Source organism: Dromaius novaehollandiae, chromosome 5, assembly GCF_036370855.1.
Source record: "Dromaius novaehollandiae isolate bDroNov1 chromosome 5, bDroNov1.hap1, whole genome shotgun sequence".
In the NCBI taxonomy this organism is placed as follows: Eukaryota; Metazoa; Chordata; class Aves; order Casuariiformes; family Dromaiidae; genus Dromaius; species Dromaius novaehollandiae.
In genome coordinates this window covers 26,288,841-26,308,818 of record NC_088102.1, presented here as the reverse complement: position 1 = coordinate 26,308,818, position 19,978 = coordinate 26,288,841, and the positions used below count along the sequence as shown (strand labels likewise).

At 46.2% G+C, this 19,978-nt stretch overlaps 1 protein-coding gene across 2 annotated transcripts in view; it reads left to right on the top strand.

The window, feature by feature from the left end:
• Positions 1-19,978, top strand: part of ESRRB (estrogen related receptor beta) — a 133,042-nt gene that overhangs the window by 94,125 nt on the left and 18,939 nt on the right. For both annotated transcript variants that reach the window (XM_064512274.1, XM_064512273.1), the window contains exon 3: positions 9,423-9,539. In XM_064512274.1, the coding sequence (XP_064368344.1) occupies positions 9,423-9,539 (117 nt within the window). The remainder of the gene's footprint in view (positions 1-9,422; positions 9,540-19,978) is intronic.

Here is a 19,978-nt window from a genome sequence, read left to right as displayed (position 1 = left end):
TGCCATGTGAAAAGCCTGTCCATCTCTAGGGCATTGGCTTGTACTCTGGCAGGGTTTCTGTGGTTTGTCATTGATGAATCTCCTGTGATTGAATGTGAACTTTTACTTGCACTTTGGACTGTCAGCACTGACTCTGTCCCTCCTCCAGCACTTGGATCCATTCCCAGTGCTTCTCTTTGGCGCATTCAGGTGCTAAAGGAGGGACAGGGTAGTACACCGAAGCAAAGCCCTAGGGACTCCTTTTTTTAGGAAGAGACTGAAAAGTTAATCCCTCCTGGGAGCAATACTAGAGCTTCTGTGTGGTGGAGCAGAAAATAGGCTTAACCTGGAGAGACAGGAAAAAGACCCAGGAAGTTCTGAGAAGTTTTCAGAAGTATTCAAAAGAAAATGACATAGTGGGGCAGTAACTAGAGCCTGTATCAGCCTCGGTGATACATCAGCCAATTTCCCAGAAAGGGAGAGTGCCTCCCCTCAGCTCCCCATCCCCAGCACAGCCATTCTCCCTGTGGTTCCCTAATTGACTGCCTGTTAACATGTAGGAAATGCAGGGAAGGAGTGAGTTGAGATTTTTCTCACCCTGTAATCAGCTTGGGCTGGTGGCTGAGGCACCAAAATCATTTTATTCTTGGGAGTGGGAGAGTCCAGTGTGCTGTGCCCGAGAGTGAGAAATGCTGACTGTGGAGCTGAAGGCTGGGCCTGGGAGGAGTGGACAGAAAATAGGGCTGTAGGGTTTGTCTGAGTCAAGAAAATGTGCAGTTCCCAGGGCTCTGCTGCGGTGCATGCTGACCCAAGAGAGGGTCTGAGCATGGCCTTGGGTATGCTGGAGGAGAGTTTATCTATCACACATAAGACAGTGGAAAATGTATTTTCAAAAGATACTCATCCTGCAGCTCTATTACCTCCAGTAGCTGGGTTAAGCATCTAGCTTTAGTGAGAAAATCTTCATCCAGACTGCCTAATGCATATGTATGTGTGTGCAGAAAGCATGCAGATATGTGTGATATATATAGTTGCATCCCCTGCTTGTATTAAAAAGTTTTTTCCGTGGTTCTGGTACTTGGGAATGGTTGGCTGTGGGGTTTGAGCACAGAAATAGATCTGGGACCCCAGATTTCCCAGGTACTCAGGAGATGTGCTAGCTAAATCCCATCCTCTTTAGGGCCTGTGACCTCTGTGGTCTTGGACAAGCTGCTTCGCTTCTCTGTCCTTGACTATTGAAATCTGCAAAACCAATGACTATTAAAAAGAGTACTTAATCTGCTGGGTCTACATTTGGTAACTCTAATAAGCAACAGGTGTGCATGCTGCTGTAAAATGGGTCTAAATCCTTCCTGGATAGGTAGGCTACTGCAGCCCTATCTAGGTAGCTCTGGTTATGAAGCAGAGTTTCATGTGGAGCCCTCCCCTTCCCTCCATGTTCCCAGTGACCCCAGTCTACCTGTTATTAATGCCTCTAAAACCTGCATGGCTTGAAGCAGGAGGATCTTGCAATGGATTCTCCTCTGTCCATGCTCCTGCCACAACAGCGAGAAGAACAAACATCCATGCTACAGAACTTTTTGAGTTAAAGTGTAGCAGAGCCTGACAGCTCTGCAACTCACTTCCCCCTTAGTCAGGTAAGGCCAGGCTGTCTTCCTGGACACCATGAGGGACATTGCTTTTAAGTGGTGAAAAGGAGATAGGCTGAAAGCTAGTAGGGACATTGCTGGTTATCTGTGAGGTCAGTACTAGAGCTAGGAGGGGATTTTCCATCAGTAGAATTTTTCCAAGGGAAAACAAAACCTTTATCCGGTCAGATATCCCACAGGAAAATTTTGATGATAGGAAAAAGAAATTTACGAAAATCCAAACTATTAATTAACTTCAAGCTGAATTGGAGTGATTAGCTTTGCTGAACCAAGCCTGGATTGCACAACGCTTCCTAACTGCCCTTTAGGTTACAGGGAGTAACACCTGTGACCTCTCTCCTCTTGTGTTGCATGACCTGAGGCAAGGACAGAAACCTAGAAATCTGTGTCATTTCCCCTTCGCAGCACTGGAAATGCTTGAGATAGAAAGGCAAAAATCTGAGACGAGGGCATGCCACCAGAACAAGCCCTGGTCCTGTAGGCCTTTCTTTCTAAATATGGTGTTTGAACCCCAGAGCTGGACTTCCTGTATTTTGAGGTACAGTCAGAAATTCTAAACTGATCTGAAACACTTTCCATCAAATAGCTTGTCTGACAAAATTTTAATGCTTCTTCTCTATCATCACATTGCTTTGTGGAACTGTGCTTTTGGTCCCCATTATATTCTTGTGAGACTCTGCATTTTCCTCCTGTGATGCAGGTGTCCTCAGTAAGAACATGTGCCATGGGCATCGTCTGACTTGGAGCAATGTGGAAGGTGCAGTCTAGCCAAGACAGGAGAGAATTTGAGGTTCAGGCACCTACAAGGATGCTGCTATTGGTGTTTAAGATGGATCTGATTTGAAACAAATAATTTTATATTCGTTCAATGAAATGAAATAGATCTGATACAGGAAAGATGATGTGTTTTAATATTTCTGAATTAAAGTGTTTTGAATTTCCATTCTATTCCATGGGAATTCTAACTAATCCTTTCATCCAAATTTGGGACAAAGGCAAATGCTGAAATTCTTGAATTTTTTTATGGGATAGAAATTCTTAATCTAACTTCACTCTATTCATTCTTTTAATAGTTTGTTCAGTAGATAGAGCATTATATATCATCTTTTGTTCACCAGTTGTCATAACTGGTAGGTACTTTTGCCTTTTCTGAATATTAAAATAGTAAGAGTGATATGTAACCATGTGAGCCCTTTATTATTCAACATATTCATAATGATGACTACCCTGGCTGTATTTTTCATCTTCAAATAGTGAAAATTAAGGCTATTTCTAAAATGTCCCATTAATATACAATAAAATCTGAAAGCTCAGCAAAACAAATCTGAATTAGTATTTCCTTTTCTGATCTTTGTGAATCAACTCACTATGTACTTAGAACACATACCTGTAAGTCCATTAGGTGATACAACAGGAATTGCAAGAATTGATATAGGAGAGAACTGGTTAGGAGAGAGCCAGACAGAGACACATTTACCATCATCTTCTTGAGTGAGCAGATCATGAATCGGGCAAAATTCTGCAAGCACATTCCAGAGCAGTGTGCCCACATCTCTGGATCCCCTGTTTGAGTCTTGTAAGCATCAAACCCAACGAGCACAGCTACGCAATTGCTGTGCCAGGATGCGTTCCCTTCTACAGGAGCATCAAAGGGCCTGTGAGATGCAGGAGGGGGGTTCTGTGTCCCTACCTTAGCGGGTTGTGGTGGTCATGCACAGTCCTGTCCCTCTGTCCTTCTCAGAAATGTGCCTGGAAGTTCTCAGGTGAGAGTTCACAGCTGAAAAACGGGAGATGCTCTGAGCTTCCCAAAAACTTTTGAGGCGTAACCAGAAAAAGTGCAATATTTCTAGGAGTGGTGCCTGAGTACTCTCTGCTATCACAGCTCCAGCACTTGAAGTCAGAAAACCATCTCCAGTGCAGCTCAATTCTTTCAGCCTTGCATTTTCTTTTTTTCTCAGTGTATCCATACAGAGAGCTCTGTGCATGAAGGATCTCTTCTGTGAAAATTCAGTATTATTACTGAATTATATTATTATATATTAATAATATATATTAATATATTAATTATTATATATTAATTATTATATATTAATAATATATATTAATATATATTAATATTATTCAGTAAATAAGTATTTCTTTGTCAGAATCCCCATAGTTTCTGTGAGAAGCTACATAAAGCTGTGAGAAAGAGATGCATGCTGTCAGTGGAGAGCCCCCAGGCCCATCTCCTGCATCCATGTCCAGGCAGGGTGCTGACCTGAGTGGGCTCTGCAAAATGTCAGAGTCCTCTTGGATGGCAGGCTTGCCATCCTGAGAAGATGAACAATGTTGGTGTTACACTTGTAGCTATCCCCTTCCCTCTGATAATGTCATGAGTACTGAAGCCTTGGTCATCTCTTTTCAGTTTTTCTTACTGTGTAAGCCATATGAAGTGTAATTTTGGTTAATCCAAGCACTAATGATTATCTCACCTGCTCTCTTGAAGTCCCATTTTCCCACAAGTGATATATATGTGTACTAGTTTGTTTCAAAAATAGGAGACTCTACTGGTGCTTGTATATCTGTGCTTAGGCATCTAGATCAGGGACATGGCCCTGGGAAGCATAGGACAGCCCTGCTGAAAATCAGGCCACTTATTAATAAGTGTCTAAATACACATTTACAGGTCCAATATTTGAATCCCTTCTTTGAAAACTGTGGCCTAAAAAATAATCCCCTCACCTCACTCAGCTCACCAAAGAGATCTTCCTTTGATTTTTACAAAATACCTGTCCTCACACCAGGTCTCAGATTATGTGATGCCTCAGCTAGAAGGGCTAATTTGTGCAGAAGTTAACAGAAACCCCTGTGTATTATCTGTGTTCCCACTGTCCTGTTGCAGGAGGTATGACTGGTGCTTGCTGAGGCAGAGGCACTGCTGATCTGTGCTCACCAAGGGCCTTTGGACAGTTTTCTGATCCCTTTTCAGTGGAATGCCCAAATGACCAGTTTATCTTTGGAACAGGAGATAAACAGAATCCAGGACAAAAGATTTCGGGCCCTGAAATGAAGAGGTCCTCAGAGCCAGTGGCTTGTTGAAAAGTCAGCTCTTTCTCCTGCAGACTGTTCCAGTCATGCAAAACAGCTGTACTGCAGAGGCAGTATCACACTGACTGCCTGATGAGAGCTTCCTATACCTGTAGTCTTTTGCAAGTACTTCTTATTAAAAAAAAAAAAAGTGGGGGTGGGGGAGTGTAGCAAGTGTTACAAAAACAGGATAAAGGGAAGCAAATGTATGAGCTGAAAAGGCTATGAGATGGGTTTACTGGGGAATTCCTGCGCTCAGCCATCAAATCCCAGGAGACAGGCAGAGAGTGGCACCACACCGCTGATCACAACAGCAGTGTGTTTTGTCAAATCACAGGGCTGAAAGAGGTGATTTTCTGTCTTGAATGAATGCAGTATCGTACTTAATAGGCAGATATACCCAAACTTGGGCTTTTCCCTGAAATTCAGGAAAAGCTTCAGTCATTGGCCCTGTGCTTGAGTCACCCAAAGAAACAGGAGAGGTCTGCGTGAAGCAGTGCAGAGCAGGACAGAGATGCAAAGAAAACAGAGAGGAGAGGAAAAGAATGGTGAAAAGAGATGAGGAGGAAGCTAGAAAGAGAGGAGAGGGTTTCTTTTTGTGTTTGTTTGTTGGTGGTGGTTGCTTTTTTCCAGAAAACAGAGGCTGAAAAGGTTTTAGCTTTGGCGAGTTTCCTGACTACTTCTGTCTGATCTTTCCTGAGTTTCCCTGGATAAGCCTGAGAAGTATTTATAGAAGGACAGGATCCATGAGTAAGCTGGGAGCAGGTTGTGCTGCTTTCAGTAGAGTACAAATTCTGAGCTTATCTCCCCTGAAGGGTTTGTCCATACCATAGACAGGAGCTGTGTGGGACGTTACTGCCTTTCCTGAGCTCAGGGAGGTATTCTCCCCTTTCTATGGTGAACATGGGGTCTCCTGGATGACTAAGCTCTGGTGTGCAGTTTTCAGATGCTCTTGTTATGTGTGCACTGGAAATTATGTTCCAAACTATTTAGCAGCCAAAGGTCCCCATTTTACAGAAAACGGGGTAATTTTGCAGCTCTTCAGCATAAAAAGCATGATCTGTCACATTAATAGTCCTTGGCTGTTCCTTAGTATTTCTCATCTAAAGGCTTTAAAGTGCAGTTGGACCTTAATGAATCAAGACTCATGATCCCTGTAGAAGGTAGGTTTGGTGCTCATTTCATTTTGCAGGCAGGAAAACTAAGACACAGAGAGGAAGTGATTTGCCCTCCAAGGCCACATATGAAGGCTTAGAACAAATCCAGACCCTGATCTTTTCACCAGCCACTCTGCCTCTTGTTTTTTTAAGTCACTTTTTAGGTAAATCTTGTGCAATGACATCAGTGAGGTCCAAGCAGGTTTCTTAGATCAGACATAAATATTGTCTAAAGCGAGGAAAGCACTCTTAATAAGCAACAGTTCAGAGCAAGGCCTTGTCCATTAGATTATCCTGTCTATTGCCCTTTTCCTCTGGACCACATAATCTATGGTTCACAACAGAGAGACTTGCCTCAAATTTATACTCACGTACAGACTCATCCATGTGAACCCCTGTGCGCGCACGCCTCTCTGCAGGGACTTGCAGCACCCCCAATTGCCGCAGCGAAGAGGAAGCTCTCTCTGAGCCCCCCTTGCCGACAGCCAGGCTGGCAGTGTGTGACCGCCAGCCGCTGGGAGGCTGCTGGAATTCCGATGAGTTAATCTCATCACTTTATCACAGGGCACTTACAGAAATTACAGGGAGCTATGAGCAGCTCGTTGTGCTGGCAAGTGGCCCCAGGACCCATAAAAGAAATTGAGATGCCAAAAAAAAAAACCAGTCAGACAACTTTGCTAAAGTTTTGGAGACAAGTTCTGCTTGGGTAATGCTGATTATGCCTTCCCTGGTGATGGCCCTGTTTCCTGCAAAAATGGCAGGCACTGCCCTCAGCTATAGCTCTCAGTCCATGCCACACAGCACATTTTGGGGCCTGATATAAAACTCCATTTACTTTGGCATCATTATCTTGGGATGATTTACTGTGAAGAGGATGCAGTGGCCCTCACCTCTCTGCACCTGTAAAAAGGGCAGCAAGACATGATGCTGGGCTCTGACTGGACACACTGTGTGGAGGGGGCACACAAGGCTGTGTACAGTGGGAAGGCAATAAGGCATGCTGAACGGGACATCCCACCAATGCTGGGTGTATTTTTTTCACATGTGCTTACCAGCTAACCACCTGTCCTTTGGCACTACGTGGTGGCTACTGCTTTGCCACACAGGAAGGGGAGCTTGCCCCGTGCCCACCCTTCTCTGGCTCTATTGCTGTAACAGTCATAATTGAAGTGCGGAAGTCCCTGTGACTGCTGCATATTCAAGCTGTACATACACTGTGTATACACTGCCTTGTACCTAGTCTGACACTATCACAGTTCAGTTGTGATGTCTAGGCTCTGCAGACCATATCCATTACTTTGCTTGTCAAGGAGGGCCTTGGGCTGGAGGCACAGGGAAGCTGGGGGATCTGTTTGACACAGTGTAGAGGGACCTCATGCTGTCAGGTGGGGGTTCTCATTGCCTCCAGTCGCTGTAAGGGTTTTTACTTTTGGTGTAGTGCGTCTGTGTTATGGGGCAGCTTTTTGGTCTTGGGACCACAAAACATGAAATCTTACAGTTCTCTAGAACCCTCGGCCTGGTTTTGGCAGGTGAAAGGCAGGCATCGAAATAAAGGCAAAACTGTCCAAAGACCCTGCTCTAATTTTATCTCAATTATGTTCCTCTTCTGTTCCTTCCTGTGTGGGGCACAGCAAGCGTCAGATCCTGAGGTCAGGGACCTGTACTCACAGGTCTGCAGTGTGCTAGAGCTCTGAGTCTAGAGCAGGAGTTTATTACCTTGAGATCACGCCTGAATCTCAATTTCAGCTCTCTGAGAACCTTGATACATTGCTGCCTATTGAAATTCAGTTCCTGCACAATGACGAAATAGTCTGAATGGAAGCAATTTGTGCAGCATACTCTGCTCCTGCGAACAAACTGCATTTTGGGGGCAGAGGAGCAATGGTGAGGTGATGGCTGCATAGCAAGTTAAGGGTCTGACAAGTCAAGAGATGAGGTGGAAGGGTTGCACCTAATAGGCAGGCCACCTTTTTTGCTTTGGGGTTTGCGTGCTCCTGGGATTTCACCCAGAAGGGGCCAGGCATGGTGTGAAAAATCAGCTGGTGCTTCCTTCCTTTTGAACCTCACTGCTCTGTCTGTCTTTCCACTCAGATTCTCAGTAGGCTTTGCAAGTTAGCCCCATGGTCTAATCATTACCCCCAGAGATGGTTATGTATTAGACATTGGTCCTTAGGCAGAGGAGTGAAGGGTCTTGCACAAGAACACAGAAATCCATTGCAGAAGTAGGAACAAAAGTCAAGACTGTTCTGCCCCTGTGCCCCTGTGAGCTCCTAATCTGTGAGCTCCCTTTCTGATCTCCTGATGATATACAAAGTCCAGAATGTGTGATCTCTTTGCTGTCATCTACAGTCCTTCCTGCTGCTCTGAATGAACTCTTGAATCCTAGTTTCCCACTCTAAAGCAAAAAAAAAAAGAAAAAAAAAGAAAAAAAAAGGAAAAAAAGAAAAAGAAAAAAAACCTTCCCATTCTTCTGAACTGACTGTTGAGCTCAAAAACACTTCTTGGAGCTGCCTGTTTTAACCAGTAACCAGACTGCCTTAAATATATTGTCATCGTCAAGGCACTAAGTTTAAATTTCCGATCTTGCTTTACAGCAAATGTTGAGTAACCCTCTTCAGAAACCATTCAGAGTGAATGGCAGGATGGAGACAGCCATCTCTGTTTTTCTTTTTTTCTATTATTGCATTATACTGTGATCCAGTGTGGTGACACTTATATTCTCATATCACACCCTTATATCCATGTTTCAGTTACACTTTTGCCTTGTGGTTAAATATGGTGTGACCAGAAATAAATCTGGGATGCTCCTCTCCTTGTTGGGTCTTGGAGGTGGTGTCGTGAGGTGATTGTAAATGAAAGGGAATGAGGAAAGAGACGCTGATGCTGCATGCTAAGGCATGACAGGCAGGTGCACAAGGACTAATGAAGTAAAACGGGAAAGGAAGTTTGTATAGATGGCCTGTAAAATGAACCCAGGGTATCTTATACACTTATCTCAACCCAGACCCATTGGTTCCCTGCTGACTGTACTGTGTCAGATAGCAGGAGGAAGCAAAGGAAGAAATGTCATCTCCCAGGTCCCTGGTCCCCAAGCAGGGCAAGAAAGGACAAATGACATCCATCCTACAGAGACAGGGCAAGACTGGCAGCAAAGGGGAATGCTGCTAGTATGTAAACTGCTCTGACTCGCAGCCCTGGACTGCAGGGAATGGGCCAGGTTATAAGCAATGCAGCACAAGGGATGATGATGTGCCTGGAGGACACTGTGTGCCTGAAAGCCTAGTGTTGCAGTCAGCCCTTGGATAGGTTTCTCCCAGTACAAAAAATAAGTATTGCTTTTGCTGAAATATGTTCTAATAAGTAGTGACCTGGGCTCTCCAAGAGCCATCCCCAGCCAGCTATGGTCTCAGATTATGTGTGTGCGCAAATGGCTGAGCAAACATACGTTACATAGACTGCTGGTGGCTGGAATATCTGAGCACTGCCCATTACAGGCAGAGGAACCGCCAGTCCTCAGATAAGGGTGAGAACACAGCTCCTGGGTGACCATCTCTGTGTTTGATTGCAGGGAATATTGAATACAGCTGTCCGGCCACCAACGAATGTGAGATCACGAAACGGAGGCGCAAGTCCTGTCAGGCCTGCCGCTTCATGAAATGCCTCAAAGTGGGGATGCTGAAAGAAGGTAAGACAGAGTGGAACTCAGAATCGCTCTGTGCCCCAGCAGGGCCTGGGACTCCATGGCAAAGCCTTGCAGGAGCTCCTGCAGTAGCTGCACACCTGCCCTCTCTGGCTTTCCCAAGGCAGCTTTTTACAAGATTTGTGAAGGAGTCAGGATGGGCAGTGACATACTGCCAAGAGGGCAGTCAAGAGGGGAGGGTAGTTCTAGATGGCACCCTCATGCTAGAATATTACTTCTGGCACTTGCAAATTTGACAGATAAATGGAAAGCTGCTGTGCCAAGGTGACTTTCCTTTCCTAAAGGAGCCCCAGGCTAGGGGTGTTGCTGTCCTTGCCCCTCAGCTCACTTAGCAGTGTTGGGGAGGAGAGACTCCCACCGATTCTGCCTGGGTTGGCCTGACTTCATAAGGGAAGGATGGAGTTACTGCAGCATTATGGCACAGTGTGCAGAAAAGGTCTGCCCAGTTTTCCACTCAGAAGGCTTTCTGAAGATGGTTGCAAGCCTAGGTTTGTCTGGGAGCTGTGGGTCCTCTGCCGTGCATGCTCAACCGTGTTGTGCTCAGTCTGTTGTTCTGTTCAGCGTTCTCTGAGCAGTGCTCAGCTTCTTTCTTGCGCTGCTTTTCCTCCCTTTCTCTCCCCACCCCCAATCCTTGTCCATTCAAGGTGAACCACAGGGAATTCAGTGGCAATTAAACACATTCTTATGGATTGACTTTATAGCTTTGTTTCCCTGGGGTCCCTCTGGGAGAGGCAGGGGGAGGAGGGGGAAGGAAGGAGAAGCATTGCATGTAACCCTCTGCATTGCTGTACCTGGCAGACCACGGTGGCCTCAGTTTAACCACAAGGAACAGCAGCTGGCTGTGGTCTGCGCAAGTCCAGCATGCTGAAGCCAAGGTGCCAGCACACAGCTCGCTTCCAGGTCACACCATCTTAGCAGCCAGTGATGAACTGCATGATGTCACCTGAGCGTGCATTGCTGTGCACTGGGGCTCTCATTTCTTGAGAGGCAAGTTGATGGCAGCCAGTGTTGTTAAGAAAGTAGATTAGATGTTAAACCCTGTCCTGTTCTTTGATGGATGTGTAGTATCTGTGGTTAAATTTCTTCTTGCCAGAGCTCACCAGTTACCGATGGGAGGAGATGCAGATTGGTATAGTCTGGCCCTCCCTGACCTTGCTGCAGTGGTGATGGAATCAGAGGATCCTGATCTACTGCTGGAAGGGAGGTACCTATTTTTGGAGTAAGAGAGGGACCACTGGAAACCTGCTTCTATGCATCCGTTCTGGGAGGGATATATCCCCTCATCCACGTGCCGTCCACGCTAGTGACACTGGCTTTAGTGGGAGTGCAGGCTGGTAATGATAGAGCCTGATCATATGATTCACATAAAACAACCCTGAAGGCATGATGTAGTCACTCTGCAGAGCATCAGCATGGGCCCAGGCTAGTCGGCTTCTTGTGTCCGTGCTGCCCTGCATCCAAGCTGTTGAGCATCTCAGAGCTGGCAGCTTGGGGAGCAGGGGCACAGGAGACCGTGCTGGGGCATCTGCCTGAGCCGGAGCTGAGCGTGCTGACCTGCCAGGGTACCTCTGTGCTACTGATTCCAGGAGCATGACAGAGTCCAGAGCAGGGTTGGATGGAGCATTTTGCGGCTTAGCCTCTGTGTTGTGTGAAACCCATTAAGTCCTTCCAGAGCAGAGATAGGTTGGGAAGCAGTGTACATTCATTCACACTGTGCTGTGCCTGAATTCCTGAACCCTATGAGATACACCCTCCACAAACTGAAACTTGACTCTAAGGTTGCTTTAGTGCTGAAGTGTCTTTTGTTATTCATATAGGGACTGATTTGGCATTATTACAGCCACTGGTGAAGGGTGGTTTGCTGTTGATATTAGTCTATCTGTGATCCTGCCCATAACTTTTAGAGCTGTGGATTATGCAGTATAAAGATTTATTGATAGTAATGGGATATAAGAACACATAATCATATCAAGAGGAGCAGAGGAGCCTGCACTAGGAATCTGTGGACTCTTGTGTCCTAAGACTGAGTGGTCAAGTGATGTAGGATTTTTTATTATTCCTTTTCTTAGTTTCCCTGGCTGTGAAATGAGGCTTATACTGCATTGCTTTGCAAAAGGATTGCAAGGACTGATTAGTTAACTTTATGTGAAGCTTGGTGGAAGCATGCAAAGTATTAGTGTATGGAATTCAATCAATACACATCTTTAAAAGCAAAATCCAAAAAGGGACAAAAAATGGTTTTATGGTCTTTGGTCTCCACAGAGCCAGGAGTTTCTGGAAAAAGCAAATCCGTAATTGTTTGACTTTCTGCTCAGAAATGCAGAATTGACAAGGGATTCTGGATTATAAAAGGTTCCTTGGTCTCTTCCATCTCTGATCTGTCATCCTATTAGCTCATCCACCCCCTTTCTCTTCCAGGGCAGGAGTGTTCCTTGCTGTACATTTCTAGTAGTTTGCCTGTTTTTAAAAGTCCCTGATGTCTTGGCTTCCCCAGAGGGACCATCTCACAGTCTCCAAGCACGCACTAGGATGAGATGTGTCTTGATACTCAAGCTATGATTTTTTTCCTTTTAATAGTTCCCCTTCCTACTTCCCTATCACCTCAGTTTACGTCTGTCTTATTCTTTGGGTTTATCCATGGCAGAAGTCTGTTAACCCAGTTTTTTTCTCCTGCTTGTTTGCCAGGAGTTTGGGGGAAGAATTGTGAAGTGGTTAAATGAGAGATACAGAAATGGATTCCTCTCATGCCCAGTCTCTCTGTGATATATTTGGCATTGGGCTGGTAACATATTGGGGACATTTCTGGGTAAAGACACTATCTTTCCTCTGGAAGGGTATGAGACTCTATTAGTACCTACTTAAGGGCTTTATGATTTCTTCTCAGTAAGGGAGGAAAGACTTTTCTAACTATTGTCCTTGTACAGGATGATGGGTATGTGGGGGTAAGTCTGTTCTTTGGGAAGAAGGAGCAGTATTGAGAGATGGCAAAAACAGGTAGCAATGATTTCAAGTCTGTGCCTTGCTCCTGAAATGCTTGGCTTGGTTCTGTGGGAGGAGACTCAGGCTGTCCCCTTGGGGAATGCACATGAGGGTCACCATGTATGTCCTCTCCTCCCCCCATGGCAAGAAAGGAAGGAAGGAAGGCTGTAGCAAGATGCATAGCTGTGACTGCGGCCCTTTAAGATCTGGGGAGATTGCCCCTAAGACAGCAGTGCAGGTTTGCTCTGGCAGTGCAGAGTGAATGAGGATCAGGGCAGGAAGAGAGCCGACAGAGGAATCAATAGATGTCTCAGATATCCAAGCCACTTTCTTTAAGAGAGCTCCGATCAATGCATTGCAACAAGGGAGCTGCACGGGCACCAGAGCTTTGCGGTCTCAAGTTCTCCTGGTGTGATGCTGCAGGGCAGGAGAGACTCACTGGGGAAAGCGTCAGGCAGAAAGCTCTGTGGGCAGAGCCCAACTGGCTCAGATATCTGAAATGTTGGCCTGTCTGGCTGCTTGTCTCTCACTTTCCCCTTCCATCTGGAGTGTGCCCCTCATTAATTAGCCCCTTATTAGCAGACTCAGATAAGAGGCCAAGGGCTGCCAAATCTGGAGTCCAAGATTCCCAGTCCCAGTACCACTATGGAGAGGTGCTGTACCTCTGTAAACCTGCTACTCTCAGCCTCGCCAAGGTGACAGCTTGCAGGGAGCCAGAGATGGGATCCCTCCACAAGTCCATAATGTAGAAGTGCTCACACTCTGCAAAAATCAGGGAAACTTGACCAACCTGTGATACTCGGTATCCTCAAATGCAGAGGATGTTCTCTACAAACATGCTTGGTCAGTGGGGATGGCCTACAAGGGAAAGCATACTCTGCAGCTCACAGGGTCTTGAGAGGCATTGTTCAGAGCTGCATACCCCTGTCTTTGGCCACCCCAGTACCTCTCTTTGTTCCCAGCATTGTCTGTCTCCTGCCCATGATGGTCAAAGTGCAGCTATTTAACTCTACGATCTAAATCTAGAGCTCTGCTTCTCTAGGATGATGGATAGGAGAATTTCAGTGGTTTGGCAGGTCTCTTAAAATCTCACTATGCCTTGTCAGCTTGGGGGAGAATATACCCTTGCCGTTCATGCTGTATCCATCCTTGACCTTTCTGTTCTATGGCAGTTTGTTTGTCTGTGGATGTAATTTCTGATGACCCATGCCTTGTGTAAGTGAGATCAGAGGAGAATGGTTTGGTTTTGGACATTGGTGAATTAAACATGATCTCTCAGCCTTGCTCTCCACACCCCCACTGCCCCTCTCAAGTCACAGTCCTGTGGGCCACCTTGCAGAACATCACCATGGCGAAGACTGTGATGTCAGTCTTTCTCCGAGTGAGTCAGTCTGTTCTGAGGACATGGGAAGAGGGATGGGGTATAACAGGTGAGAGGTGATTGGATGTCAAGGTCCCTCAATACAAAACTCATCTTTGGGTGAAAGGGAGTGAGGGGACTTGTTTGGAGGCACTTGGGAAGCCACAAATAGAAAGACAGGCAAGCAGAGGGGCAATACTGGATGTACCAGACCTACAGCAAAGGTGCCCCTGCTTTCACACATTTGGCAGGCTTCTGGCCAGCTTTTAGGAGGGCAGCAGCTGTAGAAGTTCGTGAGCAGACTGGCTGATGTCTGGCCATTTTGTCCTTTGCTGTCGTGGAAGCCCTATAGAAACCTTTTCAGTGGGAACATTTGTGCTGTTTCTAAAGCTGCATTGCTCCCTGTTCTGTGCCAGCACCTCTGCTTCTCACTGCAGATCTGCAAATTCCTAGCAGTGGTCAGGGCTCAGCACCGTCACTTCCAGCTTTCAAAAGAGTAACTTTTTAACCTTCTTAAAGCCACCTCCTTTCAGCATCTTCTCCTCGGATGCTGCATTTCCTTTCAGCTCTGCTGCAGAGGGCCTGCTGGGAAACTGCAGAGACCCAGAAAGAGCAAACCAACTCTGAAAAAGAGAATAAAGATCATTAACACTTTCATGAAGTACATGCATGTGCATGTGATCACATGTCATATCAGAGAATGGCAAACAAAAGAGCAAAGTAAGGAACTGTCTAAAAAGTCTTGTCCAGGCTTTGAGATGATGTCCATTATCCCATCAGCCTTTGAGTCTTGTTTTCCTTCTTAAAAGGAAGAATGTTTCATGTTGCTGAAGACTGGTTGTCTCCTGCTCCCTGCTGGCACTGAGACTTGTCTCGTTGAGTCCTGTGCCATGATTAAGGCCTAAGAGTAATTTTCTGAGATGTGCGAGTGGCTTCTGTCCAGTTCCTAGCAGACAGGGCAAACTCTGCCATTGCTGGTTAGCTTCCAAGAAAGAGGGCAAAGACTTAAATGGCCCTGGGGATGTGTCCTGTGGATAGACCAGATACAGCTTGTTTCAGAAAGTAGAAGACATTCTGGAGTCCTCCAGATCTTCAAGCATTTCTTGGCATAGATAGGAGTGGGAATTTCCAGAACAGGAAACATGCCCCATATGAGATGCTTTGCCCCACTCTGAATGTATTTAAAGGAAAGTTGTCCTCTGGTCTAGACTCCTGGCTCTGAGGAATCACCCAGCAGCTGTGTTTCTTGTGTGGTGAGGGTAATGCCCACAAATGCAAGGAAAGAAGTAGAGGAGAGGTTGAGTCTGGATTTGGATACAGAAAAGGTAGGCTCTTTAACACCAAAAGAGAGGGAAGGCAATTATCCAGGAAAGGCATATGATTTATTTTCTTTATCTACATGCCACTGTTTCTTCCCAGAAGTGTATCTGCTGTGGTAATAATGCTAGGTACAACCATTCCTTTCCCTGGCTTTGCTCCTTGTCATACTAATGCATTTCCATAAGAAATGTTAGAGAACATCTTAACATTCAACAGGGCATCCAAATTCTTTGTTACAAATCCCCCAAGCTTCTGGACTCTTATCTGTCTAATCTAATCTATTTCTTATGTACTCATCACTAGAATATGTGGATACCAACACCACAGGGCCAGGTAGCAAAATATGAATGAGAAGTGAACAGAGAAGAGCCAGAATTTACCCCACTCACTTTTCTAGTAATTGTTCTCTCTTTCTCCTCTTTCCAGTGCCTATTCCTGGGAATACTCTATGTCCCAGGAGCTTGCAACAACCTTATAACTAACCCTTGTGCTGCCCAGCTCCCTGCATGCCAGTGAATGCTGGAGGTGGTGCCTACTCCAACATAGAGATGTCAGAGTCTGAAATCTCAAGTGGAGAAAAGAAGTTGCTGTCTCTTGAATCCTTTCTCTTCCTGTTCAAAACCTTGGCTAATCAGGAAACCCTGTAGCTAGTGGAACTTTCCTAAAGTTTAGTCCTAACTCTGTTGCTTCCCTGAGCAGCTGCAGCCAGTGGCCGATGTTGTGTTTCCCAAGAAAATAAAATCTGTCACCCCTGTGCAGGCCTGGCTTTGTGAAGTTGTAAATTGGGTGCAGTCATCTAGTATCTAAACAAGGGATTCCCAGACACTGGTAATCTCAGACTACTTCCACTTCAACTTTGCCTTCATCCTTCACTAAAATCCAGATAACTGAATTAACAGCAGAGCTCATTTTCAGCAACGTAACCAAATGCAGGGTGTTTCATTTCTGCTTTTAAGTGTCAGAATCTCTCAGTGGAGCAAAATGTTTCTAACAACCTCTCCCCTCTCCCTCCTGCCCCCATCCTTCCTTCCAGACCATGTGTTCTCAAAAAGATATTTGATTTCAGTGAAAGCTCCGCTGACATCCCTGCAATATGCTCGGGTTCTTGCTTTGTGCTTCCTGGGAAGGATGAGGGCTCCTCTGGGGATTGTGGGTAATTGGGTTAGTGGCCAGCTCATGTCAGGAAATTAAAAGGCAGCCCCGATCAGGTTGCTGCTGCATGGGATTTAATGGCTTTGTATTTATAGAGCATTCTGCCTCCAGCCGGTGCCAGAAATATCACTATTGGAGGCATCCAAATGAAAAAAAGAGAATGAAAAATGATTTTTCTATCTCTAAAATACCCCTGTGTTTAAAAACAGACAGGCAAACCCCTGTCCTTTGAAATAGGATCTCCAGGTGCAATAAGTGGCATCTTGATGTCTGTATCATCCACACCCAACTATTTTCCAAGGCATGTGATGTGGCTGGAGCTGGGCTGGATAGTGGCATGACACAGAGCATGTGCTGCTTTTGGCAGGAGGACTATAATTCTCCAAAGAGGAGGCCTCCAGTGGATGTGCTGTTCACAAAGTGCACATTGGGTTGGTGCACTTGGTATCTGTTTTCTGACCACAAGACTGGTGCATCCAGGACCCTCCCCACACCTTCTGCCTTACCCAGTGGATTATGAATCTGTCTCATCTGGTTTCCCCCATTCATTCTGAGTCATTGATCTGCCTCGATGAGTATCTAGGTTTTTGCCATACCAAACCGAATCTCTGTTCTGTCAAATATGAAGTCCAGCCTCCACTGATGTACATCAGTGTAGATTCAGAGAGGCATCCCCTCTGCATGATAAATGCTGTGTGCTTTAGAGACATCTGGGAGTGTAACAGGAATCCCCCTCTGCCTCTTTACAGTGCTAACCTTGGCCCAACACCAGAAATTCTGCTTAGAGCTTTCATAACACATATGGAAAGGAGGAAGCTGGAAAAAGCCACAACCATACAGAGATGTCTAGATCCCAACTGTTGTGCTACAAGCTTGTAGCCAATTCTGACAACATAGTAGCTAAGATCCTCTCAGGAGAGGGAGAGAGGGGTGGGACTGAAAGCACATCCCACTGCTGTACAGTAACTTAAGGCATGTGCACTAACGTTTTCACAGGCTCTGGTGACGTACATTTTCTAGTGACTCAGATCTGCTGACATCTTTAACCCCTTCCCCTGACTCACCCCAGAAGCGTGGGCCAGCCCTTGGGCTGCAGGGTTTCCTGAAGGGGTCTTTACTCAGAATCACCTGGCAAAGCTGGTTAAGTGGGCATTAGCCCGTAGTGTTGGAAAAGACACTGCTGATATGAGGACTTTAGGAGAGACTTTGAGGCTGCAAGACCCAAGCAGGCTAAGGGGCCTGGCCGAAGTGTCAGCAAACAGCATTGGTGGCTCTGAGTGACTCCTGGACCTCTGTGGTCTCTGTCACAAGTGAGCTTCTGTCTTTGCGCTGATGGGGGCCTGAAGAATGGGATTCTCACGTGTCACGTATCTACAGATTTGGTTCTTGGGCAATACTTATGCTCCCCAGGCTGTTCCAAAAGGTTCATATGTTGTTTCTAAAGAGCATCTCTAGGTGCTACAGTTGGAGACAGAAGACTGGGCTAGACAAACCATTGGTCTGACTCAGAAGGGTATTTCTGATGTTCCCTTGATAGTCAATGGAGAGAAGTATCTGCCATCACTCCTTCTCAGTTAAGTTTCTGGCAGATGAGGTAAATGTGGAGGTGCTTTGTTCTTTCTGTTGCCTGTCAAGAGAGCCCAGATGCACAGAAGGTAGCTGTCAAGGTCTAAAGTTAGAGTTAACTTGCACCTGGGCTGCAGATTCCTTTTGGCAGCAAACACCCCTTTGGTGATTTAGCTCTGAGCACCATCTCTTGGAAAGACAGTGGGACTGGGGCTTTGTTGTCATTTAGGTTATTTTGCAAAAGTCATCCTTGCAAAAGTCTTTTCCTGTCAGATTTGTGCCTGTGTCCGCTCCTTTCACACAGCACCTGTCAGCCTGTTGCTGTGCAGGTATTATCGTCATGGGTGATGTAGCCAATAGACCTGCCAGCCCGTTTCAGACTGTTTAGAGGGCCAGGAGATTATGTGCATGAACCGTAAATACAAGGCGAGTGTGTGGATGTTATTACAGAAAGCTAAACAAGGTACTGAGGTATGCTTTATTCCCATCTGCCCCGGAGCCCTTGTTAACATCTGGTTTTCCAGGGAGACTGGGGTTTGAAGTGAGAGGAATTCAGCATGGGAAGGAGGCTGTACATGTGAGGGGCAACAACAGCTAACACTGCAGAAAGACCTCTGCAGAGCTGGCAGCCATGCAGCTGGGATCAGCAGAGCAGGCGAAGGGCCGGGCTGTGAGTTGTGTGAGTTATACTGGATCCACATGCCTTGGGCCAACCATCTGGGACATGCTGCACATGTGTCTGTGTGTGAGGGCCAAGAACGCCTTATGTCACTGCTCCAAGGTACGTGACACCTTCTGGAACCAGGCATATCATCAGCCATCGCAGGTCTAACCTGTACCTCTGATTCCAGGGACTCTACCCCGACTGGCAGCAAAGGAGGTCTCCTACCCAAAAAAGGTATCCCCAGAAACAGGAATTCCCTAGGAATTAAAGGTTGGGCAGGCTGCAAAGGCCTGCTTGACCTGATCTAGTCCATCTACAGCCCTTGTAATGTGGGAGATGGATTTTCCAACTCCACTGCCCCTTCCCCTAGCTCTTTCCCTGTCCTTCAATTGCAAGTGTCACCCCTAGGTGTGCTAGTCTGCACCATGCTAGTCTCAGGGTTTTTCTAGGCCACACTAACCTGCAACCCTCAAGATGCTTTCCTAGATTACAAATGACTAAGGGATTTGCACCAGCCATCTACCAGGAGATTTTCCAGGGACTGAGATGTATTGTGTCTTTTCCCATGCTGGACTCTCAGAGTAACAGGAAAGGGCCTGGTTGGGTTTCAACCTCTCCGTCTTCTCATTAGACACTGATATATTTTTTTTCTCCCCGTAACCTATTTCTTTTCCCTTATTGGCAAGCCTAACTTTTACGGTCACTTTGACTATCTGTTTCCTTGACGTGCCTCCTCCTGGCTCACTTGTCATTGCCACATCTTGTTGTCTCCTGAAGTTCAGACTGAAAGGGGAGAGGGAAATTCTCCATGAGACACTTTGGGCACAGTGCTTCTCCCTTTGTCTCTTCCAGGCTCTCAGCTTATCCCATCCAGCTTCCTTTGGCAGTGCCAATCTGTGTACTTCAGACTGCAGCTCTTGGGGAAAGGGACACCTCTATTACCTGCAGAGCACCAGCCCAGTTTAGGCCCCAGGAGAGCAAGCAGGCTGCATTGGTGCAGAAACTGCAGCTCAATGTGTAGGTAGGCAGTGGGCATAGGATATGGCTTGTATATCTAGGGGGAGCTAGGCAAGGGCAGCCCTGGCGCATTGCTCCCTGGCGAGCACTTGCCGTGTGTTCCCTTCAGTTGTGTCCTTCTCAGTCCGAACACACATTGTACCGTGCAAGCCCTGTAGCTTGGCTCCTCTGCTAGCTCTTCTGGTGAGATGGATCTTTCTGTTCCTATCAATTCATGAGCATGTGATAGGACTCGATGGAAAGTGAGGTGAGGCTAGTAATTTGACATGACAGCTGATATTGGGCCTAGACAGCATTTCCCACTGGCCAGAGTTTAGCTTCACAGAGCTTTTAAGAGTATTTTTAGTCCCCAGAAAATAAAAGAGA